Here is a 12,448-nt window from a genome sequence, read left to right on the forward strand (position 1 = left end):
AGTAATCCAACATAATCTTGCTAAGGAGCACTGATGGCTTCAGATCATAGATTTGTTGGGGGATTTGGTCGTGTTTTCGGTGTCTGTCTTTCCAACTGTAGAAGCTTAACTTTTGTTGGGCTCTTGTCTAATGATGTAACTTCAAAATACTGAGTTAACTTCGTGATGCCGAGTTAATTTAGTGATACCAAGTTAATTCAGGGGTACAGAGTTTGTCCTTTGCTCCCACTTTTTATTCTATTTAATAGCAAAGATTCTGTCTTAAAATGATACATACACGGAATGTTTTTCTACTCATTGTCTTCTTAATAAATGCTTGTCCTTGCCACAAAATTCAACTTAAGACAGCAATGCAGAATCTGAAAACTTCATTCTTATCCCTTTATAATTCTTTCAGGAGCCTTAAAGTCCCTCCTTGGCAAAAATCTAGGCGTGTGATTTTAGCTGATAAATCATGATAAAGTGCCTGGATCTCGGAAATCTCTAATTTCTGAAAGAATCATGTTTTGTAAAGCTCAGATTAAATAGTCTTTAACTGAGTCAAGTCATGGATCAGTGTCACACCTTGGGACTGTTGCCTTCTATGTGTGGAGGAAGCTTTAGCTTTGACTTGCATCTTCAATGATGTTTCCCAGCCTGTCCCCTCGTGGTTTTGCTGGGTACCAGAAACATCTGGGTGATTCTGGAAACTTCTTTATGTGAGAGTTGGGGAGAGCCCGAGCTCATGAGAGGAGTGAGGTGCCTGCATTTCTCAGGGACAAAGGCATCTTGTCAAAGTTCAAATAATTCCTCTTGGGTGCACCTTTACTTTATTAAAGCTCTGGAAAGGAACATGTCAGCACTTTTGATATAAGGTCTTAAACTCATTTTAAATAACCATCCTTGTTTGGTTGGACGGAACAGAAGAAAAGCAGGAAATACTAAAATGGTAATCCAGGAATGTATTTGTGATTTAGGGACCCTAGAGTGGAGAGTGTTGCAGCCTCCCCATCTTCACCAGGTTTACTCCATCTCACTGGAGTGTGGAGCTGGGGGAAGAACCGTGTCATAATATAAAACCTGACCCCAAAGTTGGTGTGAATAGGAAGATAACGAGAAATCCCGACCCCAGCTGCCCAGTGTGATGGATGGCAGATGTGAAGCAGTGACATCTGTGATGATCGTTTGAATCTCTTCATTCGCAGGAATCTCTGTCACCACAGAACACCACACTGATTTCACCAATGACCATCTCACAGATGATTGATGAGAGTAAATCAAAGGAAAAGCAGCCATCTTTGCCTGTGCTGTCCATGATCCCAGCCCAGAGCTCATCACACCCAGCAATCTTTTGGCAAAATGTCCCAAAACAGCTTCAGATTAACCCACAATTCTCTGCCAGCCCTTTAAGTGCCTGATGCACTCACCAGTATTGTCCTCTGCAAAGGGTAGTTCAAGCACTAAACAATTGCATGTGGCAAACCCAGGCTGTTAATCTGGTTTTCAATCCTTGTCTTGTATGCACGGCTTGTGTTTTAGGCCGGTTTGTTTTAAAGAATGTGCCTGGCTGACAGCAATATTGACTGGAAATCAGCATTAGTGATGCTGGGGAATATTTAGATGCTCAGTAAATCCATTTAGATGAAGGTAATAATTGTGTCCTGGTGTAAGGCTGGTATAACCTGGGCATCAGCCACCCTGCAGCTGGAGTCCCACAGGAGACTTTCTATGAGAGTTTAAAATGCCTGTATTTAATTCCTCTGCATAATTTGAGAATTATTAGAAATACTCTGTTGGTTTAAATGAAAAGTCTGGAATTTGGAGTTTTCCTAAGTCACAGTTTGCAGAAGCAGGTTCTCAGTGGGCCCCCATTAGGCACAGAACTGTAACGTGCTGCAGAAAGGCAATTCTCTGTGCAGGTACTGTCAAAGTCATTTCTATTCATTCTTGGGTTTTTCCCAATGAAAAGTACTTCACACATGAATGAGAGGGTTTTTTCTCCCAAAGATGTATGTTTAATGAAAAAAAAAATTAAAAGGGAAAGATTTTCAGACCTCCAAAAGTGAAATGTAAAATAGAATATTAATAGGATTTTGGGATTTCTATCATTCATTTTCAAAACCCTTGAAGTCATTTGGTACTTGACTAATTATTCTGTTAACATCATTTTGGATATTCAACTATTTTTAATGGTCTTTTGGGTGGTTCAGATTACATATTTGAACTGATGTGCTATTTTCACTGCTGAACAGAGAACCAGCTTTCATTTTGGTCTGATTGGTGGGGAGAGCAGGAGAAAGAACAGGAGCTTGGTGTAGGAAGTCACCCATTGTCCGTGTTAGAGGCACATAAGGAAAATGCGTGTTTCAGGCTTTGAGTCAAAATGGAATTTTTATGTACAATCAGATGAACTTTAAAGGTGATCTGGTGATCTCTGAAGTTTAAACAGATATTGTACAGAGAGTTTTAACGCACTTAATAACAAAGATTGCCACCATTAGCCATTCTGAAGGTCATTTTCTTCTGACATCTATCAAATTACACAATCTTGAATTTTGGTACAAAGCATAATGCTGTCAAACTTAAAATAGAAATATTCCAGAATGTGGAGTGGTGTGTTGTTTTTTGAGGTAAATGGGCCCCATTTACATTAGTTCTTTGATGTTAGATTCCTTGCTGCACATCAGAGAACAGTTGCTTCTTCCCTGGAGCAAGTTTTCTTTCTTCTTCTTCCCCCACCCTTTGATTTTTTTCCTCTTTTTTTTTTTTCTTCTTCTTCTTCTTCTTCTTCTTTTTTTTTTTTTTAACTTTGCTTACACTTTTATCTAACTAATTATGGAGGATCAGCTTATGGATGGCCACTTTTAGCTAGTTGCAGGCATTTTGAAAAATGATTCTTTCATAGCTACTACCCTAAACAGAAAAGTTCTTAAATCTGCTTCTTCTCTATCAGTGACTATGGTGTTGTGTGCATATATATAAATATATATATATATATATATATATATAAAACTCTAGTTATGAGAGCTCTTTCCAAGGCTGGAAGATAGAAAAACATGGAATTACTTAGGCTGGAAAAGACCTCTACGGTTATTGAGTCCAACCATAAACCCAACACTGCCAAGCCCATCACCAAACCCTGATTGTTTGGGTTGGAAGTGTTCTTAAAACTCATCCAGTGCCACCCCCTGCCATGGGCAGGGACACCTTCCACTGTCCCAGGGTGCTCCAAGCCCCGATGTCCAACCTGACCTTGGACACTCCAGGGATCCTGGGGCAGCCACAGCTTCTCTGGGAATCTATGTGCCAGGGCCTCTCCTCTCCACCCTCACAGGGAAGGATTTTCCCCCAACATCTTACACAATGCACAGATTTGTAATGTGTCAAGGATCCTGAGCAGCTTCATTTTTGATAAATATCCAAGGCATCCCAAATGCCTCCATGGATGTTGCTGGAGGATGGAACTGTCCGCGTGGCTTCCAACCCCAGAGTGCAGCTGGAGCCGATGGACCTGGGAACGACCTTGGGGCTCATGAGGGCGTGTGCCCCATGGGGTGGAACTGGAACTAGAAGTTCCCTCCGATACACCTCATACCTTCAAAGTAGCTTATAAACACCTGGTAATTAGGGTAGGACACGGTGTGCTTTTGTGATGCGGTCCTGTCATAGATCCTGTGCTCTTTTACTGATGCTGTTCTCGTTCCCGAAAGGAGAGAGTGAAAATGGGGCTGTGGTAGAAGAGCATCTAGTAATTCAGGCACCACATCTGGAGTGCCAAGAAGTGTTTTAATTTTTACTTGAAATGTTTCGTTGAAGTCAATGCAGTTTTGCTCGGCAACCACAATATGATGCTTTAAGGCTTGTTAAAGAATTATAGTTGGTTTTTAAAACCAATTAACGGCAACAAGGACATAATCTTTTTAATACAAAAGTCCTCCATGATATAAAATAACTGCATGTAAAATCGTCATAATCAGACAATTTTTAGCTAAAGTATGTATTAACTGTGTGAAACTAAACAGGAGTTCTTTTCGGAATCAGTGGAATTCCTCTGCAGCTTATCCAATTTAAACCTTTTTCATTATAAAAATGGATATTCCAATTGATATTTCTGACAAGCTTCTGCCAAGTGGGAATTTCAGCAGCCACCTCTCACACACGGAAAACTGGTTTCACACCATTAACTCTATTTGCAGTGCTGCCCGTTGCTATAAAAAGAGCTTGACTTTAATGAACACTGGCTGACCTTCCAAATGTTCACCTTCCACTTGGATTCTTATTCATTATGGTTCTGAAATAGCACCTAACCTGAAAGGGAGGGAATGCCCTTAAAATATTTCAGACACAGCTCGTGCTTCACCCAGCAGCCAGCTGGAAAAGAAGGAGCCCAGGAAACTCCTGTGTGTGTGCACCAGGCCCGTGTGAACCTTCTCCTTTGTCAAGATAAATGCGATATAAATCCCCCCTGATGTTCCTTGTACACAGCTCTGTGTGTATTTACTCATTCCTTAAAACAAAAAAGAGTGTAGCAGTGCTACCTCTGCCCCAGGGAAGGTGGTTTGTGTTTCCCTTGGTTGCAAAGCAACAGCCTGTATAAAGAGGTGCTAAATTAGTTTTAGTTGCAGGTTTTGAGAAAGGAGAAGCTTCTTATTTCTGCAGTTAAAAGATGGCAGTGGAAAAGAGGGTGCCCAGGCAGCCCCATGAGTAGGATCTTTTCCGTACTGTAAGTTGTGGTCTCTGCCTTCACCAGAGCAGCTCATGTGGTTTGTGATGATGCAAGAGCTGCTGGGTGTTACAGACCTCAGGGAAAAGCTGAAGTCAGCAGGAGCCACGGAGTTATGGAATGGTTTGGGTTGGAAGATCATCTCATTCCACCCCCTGCCATGGGCACCTTCCGCTGTCCCAGGCTGCTCCAAGCCCTGTCCAGCCTGGCCTTGGACACTTCCAGGGATCCAGGGGCAGCCACAGCTGCTCTGGGCACGTGTGCCAGGGCATCACCTCCTCACAGGGAACAATTCCTTCCCAACATCCCATGTAACCCTGGCCTCCATCACTGGGAAGCCATTCCCCCTTTTCCTATCACTGCATGCCCTTGTGAAAAGTCCCTCTCCAGCCTTCCTGTAAGACCCTTTAAGGTACTGGCAGGGACTGTCCGTAGTTTTTATGCCGCAGGGCCAATATAACCGGTTTTAGACAACCAGAGTCCACCTAGCTGTGCTTGTGCCGTCTCCAGGGGAAGCTTTGGGAGCTCTGTACCTCTGAAATTCAGACCCCTCAAATGTTTGGGACTGAAAGAAAATGCAAGAATTTAGGGTTTGTTGGTAACTGGGGAGACAAAGCTTATAAATATTTTGCTAACTGGAAGTTGTTGAAGCCATTATAAAATAAAATGTTGCAATTCCTTTTAAATAAACTAGTAGGCTGTCCATTCTTTGCCTTTAGTTAGGAATAAAACCCTGAAATTTGGAGTATCTTTCTTTTGGATCACCTCTGTCCTGTCTCTCAAAGGTCAGCCTGATTCTACTCAGTGTGAACAAACAAATTCTAATTTGTTTATGGAACTCATGAGTGGTTCTTTATTATTTATTGGGATTTCTTCTGTGGGTTCAGGAGGTTATAAAGCTGCTTCTATGAAAGATGAGGACTTTTACCCCAGGCAAGCTGAGCGAGAGCAGCTGTAACGTGATCTGTGCAATGCCTTGCTGATGAGTCCCTCTCCCTTTCTGGGACTAGCAGTAATTTATACTATTGCTGTAATTTATTTTTTACTTCTTTTATTCTCTAAAGATAAACTGGCAGTTTCAGTCACTTTACAACATGCAGTGGTGGTAAAACATCATGTGAAACGAGGCTGCAGTACAATGGAACGAGTGTTAACGTGGGTCAGGCTGAGTACAAAGAGAAACAGAGCATGGACAGAGCTCCCTGGGATAACTGGTGCTGTGTCACCACTCCTTTTATTTATGCACCCCTACCATGGGCCCTTACTGTGTATGTGATTCACTTTTGAGGGAGAAATGGAGAAAAAGTGAAATTCAATTTGTCTGGTGCTCCAGAATTCTTCTAGATGCTGATTCAAACCAATGTGTATTGCCATTATCTCTGTTTATAACAAAACCAAGCCGTGATGTTGCCTCAAAAACGATGCACAAGTTTGATAACTGGTTTGGATAACTTTTTTAGTAGATTCCTTAGTGCCAACAACCAGACAGAGACATCCATATGTTTCATAATTTTGGAATTTGAAGGGATTGAGGATCTGAAATTGCAATTTCATGTACAGTTTAGGATTACTTTGAACTGGCTGTAATATTCTTAGGCTGAGCTGCACCTTACAGAGCTGCCCGGATTGCCGAGGATGATTCCAGCCCTACCATGACGATCCGCAAACGCTCCGCGGCTCTAAGCTCCTCGATTTATAGCCCAGTAAAATCAATAAGACTCTTTGCCTGCCTGAAATCCCTGGTGTTTGCAGAAATGGAGCCTGAGCTGGATGCACGCAGGGTTCAGAGGCCTTGGGGGCCCCTGTGGGTTTTTTTGGTGCCCCCAAAGAGGGGCTGGCGGGAGCCGGCATTTGGGCGCTGGATGCGGTGCCGTAAAACTAAGGACGACAGATCAAAGGTTTGAGCAGGAGGTCAGATAGATTTTGAAAACTTAATCAGCTTAAATTTGCTTCAGAACTCAGCTGCGTGGTATTCTGTCCCCCCTAAGAAAATATTTGTCTTGTACACCTGTCCTCAAGTTTGAGAGCCAAGAAGACGAGAGCGCCGAGCAGTTCACCTGAGGACAGCGTGGTGGGGCTGGGCTGGTTTCTGCAAGAAAAATACAAATCAGGTTTCTCTCCTGAAATGAAATTGCCTTTATTTTTTTAATTAATATCACTATTATCAAATTATTTCTGAAATTAAATTATTTGAGAAATAAAAAAACAAACCTCAAGAGCTATTTTTCCTGGGGTTATAGAAATATTTGCTGGTTGGATTCTGATATGACCAAGCAGCCTTGTTTTCAGTTTGGTTCATTCTTTAGCTTTGAGTTGTGGGAAAAGAAAACGCTGGGGTAAGGAAAGAGCTGTATGTCCAAGCTGGTTCAGCTGCGTCTTGGGTGGATTTTCAGTGTAACCCCCACCTTTCCCTAGGAAGGGACGAGCAGTGGGACAAAGGACAATTGCAGGCACAGAACTGAGAGATGAAGCGGCGTCCCCCATGTCACATTGCCTGGGACTTTCTCCTCCTTTTTTCGGCTCTGCTCAGGAACAAATTCACTCTGATAAACTCATAAATGTGTGTTGCCTTCTTCCCCTGCCCCTCACACACACACACACACACAGAGACACACACACACACACTCATTCTCTCCTTTTTTTTTTTTTCTCGTTTTAATCCGCAGAACTCTTTATGTTTTTCTAATAATTGGCAGCAGAGGTACAATTTCTCCCCTCTTTTAAGTGATGAATAGTTGGCCCGAGATCAAAGCCCGGGCCTGGCGGTTTTTTGGCTGCCACAGAAGGGCGTTGGGGCTGGCGCGGGGCCGGCGCTCGGTGATTGGCATGTGGAGGAGGTGCCAAGCCCAGGGCCCGGTGGCAAAGTGTCTGTGCACGTCCTGTGTCTGAGCTAACGGGGCTGTCCTTTGTGTGTGTTCCAGGCCAGCAGCCGGCTGAAGCAGACCAAGGAGGAGTTCAGCCAGAAACTGGCCAAGTCCTTGCAGGTAGGTGGCCAGCAGACTCAGGTGAACCTGTTCCGCTTGGGAACTTGATGAAAAGTTGAGTTGCTTCTGGTCTTGGCAACCAAGAGAAGTCATAACCTGTTACCGAATCAAACGTCCAGTGTCTTCTTGCAGATTTTAACTAAAAAAAACCCACAGAGCATGGAGCTGGAAAATACTGGGGGTTTTTTGAGTTCTGAATTTCATCTTTTTCATCTCCATCATAGTCTCCTGAGACCCCAGAGGACTGAGTCCTCCTTCAGCCAGTGGGAAGGAAGGTGAGGTGCTCCATCAGCCAGCGCATCTCATAGAATCAGGAGCAGTTGCACAGCCAGGACTTGAATTTCATGTTAAAGGCAGTGTCATCCAAGGTTTCTTCATCTTTATCATTGATCCCCACCAGTTCTGCATTTCTGCCCAAAACAGCACCTTGAGGAATGTCAGTGTCCTGGAGGCAGGCTGGTTTTGACTTGAGGTTTTGGTTTTCAGAGCCCTCAAAAGATGAAAATGAGCACTGAATTTACATATATACTTAAAAACGGTAAGGCTGGATGATTTTTACATACTTCAGCTTTCAGTTTGACTGACAGGCAGTACTGAAGTGTGAAAAATGATGGAGATGCAACCAGAAGGTAAGCTTTTAATAAGAAGAAAATTGCCACGAGGATTTCTTTGGAGGTGTCATTCTCCTCATTGCTCCCAGCCAGCAGAATATCTGCCTTGCACTGCAAAGTGTGTTGCAGCCAATAGTCCAATAATAGTCTTTTAAAATCAATAAAAACACTATAAAGAGGGGTTTAGCAGCCTCTAAACTATACAGAAGTGATCAGTGAGACAGTAACAGCAAACTGCAAACTTTACTGTTTTACCAACACTTCAAAATATTTTAAACTCTTGATTTCAGCTTTTCAGCTCCTTGGAGTCTTATTCTCTGTAACACTTGTTCAAAATTGTGACTTCAGTGGTTTTGGTGACGTTTAGTGGCTGTCACTTTTTCCCACTGCTTTATCAGAATCATAAATATGTCTTATATTCTATTTCTAAAAACTAAACGGTATTTTTTTCACATTTATTTGCATGCAGAGAGGTTGCAGAGTCTCCATCCTTGGAGATACTTAAAACCTTACTGGGATGATCTTGAACAACCAGCTCTGGGTGATACTGCTTTCAACTGGTCCATTCCACCCTCACCAACCAATCCCATGATTCTGCAGTAAATTAGAGAGAATGTTCTCTTTCCTAAACACCTTTCCAGTAATTTTAAATCATATTTTAGTAATTTTGGAGAGCCTTATTTATAAAGAAAGAGAGAAAGACACAAAAAAAACCCCAAAAACCCTCTTCTTTTTCTCATCTTTCCATCTGATCTTGAAAACCAGGAAATGGTTAAAGCTCAAAAAGTAACTTCTAATTCATGTCAGACCTGAAGGAAGAGATCCCTTCCATTGCTACCTCTATTTTACCTTTTGTCATTGTCACCCACATGTGAGTGGAATCAGGGCAGTCTCTCCATGCCAGACACAATCCAGTGTCCATACAAAAATGGTTCTCGGTCCATTTGTTAAAGACAGAATAATTGAAGCATTTCTGAATTTCTAAGCAAGGGATGAGGGAAATTGCTTTAATTGTTGCAGCAGGAACACGTAGGTAGTGTAGGGCAAGGTAAGAACTCTTTAACCTGAATGTCATAATAAATTTTGTCAGACTGACATTTATTGGCCTGCAGACCAGTCTCAAGATTTGGGGACATGTTTTGTATTAAGGTGGCTTTGCTGTAGCTGGGACATTTTGCTGGGGAGAGCTGGACCCAATTCTCCAGCATTTTCTGGGGCAGACACAACACATCCATCATCTGTCAGCGCTGTTTGGCTCAATAAAACAGTTTCACCCTGATGTCTGAATTTCTTTACTTGTGTGGATTTAAATCAAATCCCCCAAGTTCCTTGGACATGGTTGGGTTTGAGGTTTTTTTGTAGCTCACTGTTAATAATTGGTCGATTGCAACTTTTCTTGTGGTCGCCTTGCTGACAACATCTGTCCAATCTTCTCTCTGTGGCCTCTTGGAACATTCACTTTTAACACCCACACAGAGAAGATATTTCAAGAAATTTCCTCTGAAGTTTATACAAAGTAAATAGAAATTTTTGCTCTGAAAAGTACTGCGCAAAGCAGATCTTTCTTCAATTCCTGCTGAAATCTCCTTGCATGCATTTCAGAACCCCTGCGCTAGACTAGGGTCTCAACCCAGTAAAAGCTTTAAATCTCAGGTTTGTGTTATATTGAGGAGTTTCTTACTTTGTTTTTTTTTTTTAATGACAAAATGGGACATACTCAAAATGCTGTACTTTTGCATGGGTTCAAGTTGTTACCTGAATGTATATGATCCATTGCTTTCTTCTGCTTTCTCCTGCATGTTACACACCTGGTAAAACCACATTTCTGCAAATTGTCTGTCCTCTAAACAATTACCTACACTGCAAACCCAGAGACACTGCTTAATCCTGGTTTAAGAGTTGCACCCTGTCCAGATAATCTCTAAACTTTGGCATATTGGTCTCAAAATCCCTTCCTTTTGATGGGTATTATCTTTTGAAATATGTATTTGTTTCTTAGAAAAGCAATACAGAAATACAAAGGTAGGTTTTACACATAATCTGTGTTACTTCCTGGGCTTTTCAGGTAGGTAAAGAGAAGTAAATTTACTACAGGGTTTTAATCAGGCTTTTTCCCCTTTTCCCAGTGGTTTTAGTACCTTTATTTGTAGCACAGTTTTTCTTACACTAGTCCTGGCCTATCAACTTTTTAAACTTTTTTTTTTCCTAAATAACCAAGTAATTAATATAGATAAATGTTTCTCTGCCAGTGAGGAGGCCTGGCTGAGTCTAAGCATTCTGGTAGTCTCTCCCTGAATTGCCTGTGTGCTAAAGTGCTTTTAGAATTATTCCATAATATGCTGCTACAGCAGCTTAACCTTAAGCTTGAATATATACATTAAAGTCAGTGACTCTCCCACATGTTTAAGTGCTTTGCTGGGTGATGACATGTCAGTATAAAATTCTGTAAATATGCCTGAAGGATCAGGGTTAGTTATGACTTTCCCCAGTGATGAAAAAGGTAAAACAAATACAATTCAACAAATGACAAGTGAATCACCTAAAAGGTCTAGATGAAGGTCCTGGATGTGGAGTCAGGTCCTCACTCTATTGCTCAGCAAAATCTGCTGCTTTCAGCAGCTCAGAAATTTCACTGTCAGGTTTAAATTGCAGTCCAGTGTGTGAATGTGGGCGTTTTTCCTCTGAGCAGTATCAAGCTGTAAAATATCCCCCTGGAAAAGGAGCAGCAGCATCCCAATGTAAACTCTCACTCCAGCTTTCAGAGCGGTGCAAGACGGGGAACAGGCTCCAGTTTGAAGATCACAGATGTGCTTTGTTCTCATGAGTAAATATTCTGGAATGTCACAGTGGAAAACTCTTCCAAATATTTTGTGTCCAGCGAATCTTGTCATTTACAGCCTTGCTCTGTTCCTTTTCTCTGCGTGGAATTCCATGCCCTGCTAGTGTGCAGTGTGCTCAATTCAAACATCCAGCTTGCGCAGCGGAACTTGCCAGTGCCATGTTTATATAAAAAAAAACATGCAAAATATGTGTCTTTTGTTGAGGGGAGCTTTAAGATGCTGCTTTCTTTGCAGGAGGTAGCTGAGCTGAAGATAACCATTTCCTCCCTGAGAGAGGAGAACTGCCAGCAGCGGCTTGTGGCGGAGCAGCAGCTCCAGGAAGTTGCACAGAAGTTGGAAGATGAGAAGCAGCAGCTGATGACAGCTAATGACAAAGCAATCAAGGTAATCTGGGGATTTCAGTCGCTGATGCTGCTGCCTGGGCGAGGGTAATTAAAAGTTCTGAATGCAGGGATGGTTCCTGTTCACACAGAGCTCACCCAGACATCCCCAGACCTTGCCTTTGATGGAGCTGATGACTCAGGTTCCCTTTCCTCTCGCTGATCCTGTGCCTGCATAAAACGCCTGGATTTGGCAAATCTAATCCATCCACGTCAGTCAAATACTTGAATCTTTCCTGTTCCCTTTCTTTTCGTACTGGCCCTGATGTTTTTAGTGTATTTCCAGCATCTTTGTGCTGTGCTTTCAGGGCTTGAAAGAAGGGAAGGGTGTAAAACAGGAGAGTGAGGCAGCAGTATGACCTGCTCTCCAGCCTAGTTTTCACAAACCTTCCCAATTTTCATGTTTAAGGCTGCATTGAAGTAAAGTTTGTCGTTAGCTTCCACTGAAAAATACAGGCAAAGTCTGTGCTGAATGTTAAAGGAATAAAGTATTTGTATTCTGTAGTTTTATACATATTTTATTATATTTTATTTCTATACAGATTTATACACATTTTTATACATATTTTGCATCAAAATTCCATTCTTTGGCCTTTCTCATTGTTTTAAGAGACTGAATAATCAGACTGTGTTCTCACTGCTTTGACACCTTGACTCAAAGTGGCTGCAGAGAATCCCACCTGTAGGAGTGAGCAGAATTAGTTTGTAAACATTTCTCAGAGTAGTAAAGAACAATGGAAAAACTTTAAAATTGTCATCTGCTCTGTTTGACAACAAAAACACCTCATGAGAAGTTGTATAGAAGAAGGAAATTCCTTTTCCTTTGTGAAGACATTTAATTGGACCAAAGAATTACATTATTAAATGTAAAAACTCACAAAAAATCAATTCCTACAGTATATGTAACTTTTTCATGCCAAAAAGATACCAT

General features: G+C 41.9%; 1 protein-coding gene across 2 annotated transcripts in view; it reads left to right on the forward strand.

Annotated features, from left to right (window-relative positions):
* The window catches only part of CEP112 (centrosomal protein 112), a 156,904-nt gene that overhangs the window by 104,525 nt on the left and 39,931 nt on the right, over window positions 1–12,448 (forward strand). For both annotated transcript variants that reach the window (XM_066200306.1, XM_066200308.1), the window contains exons 22-23: window positions 7,624–7,686; window positions 11,372–11,521. In XM_066200306.1, the coding sequence (XP_066056403.1) occupies window positions 7,624–7,686; window positions 11,372–11,521 (213 nt within the window). The remainder of the gene's footprint in view (window positions 1–7,623; window positions 7,687–11,371; window positions 11,522–12,448) is intronic.

This window comes from Chamaea fasciata, unplaced genomic scaffold, assembly GCF_029207755.1.
Source record: "Chamaea fasciata isolate MVZ Bird 193981 ecotype frontalis unplaced genomic scaffold, bChaFas1.0.hap1 SCAF_19, whole genome shotgun sequence".
Taxonomy (NCBI): domain Eukaryota; kingdom Metazoa; phylum Chordata; class Aves; order Passeriformes; family Sylviidae; genus Chamaea; species Chamaea fasciata.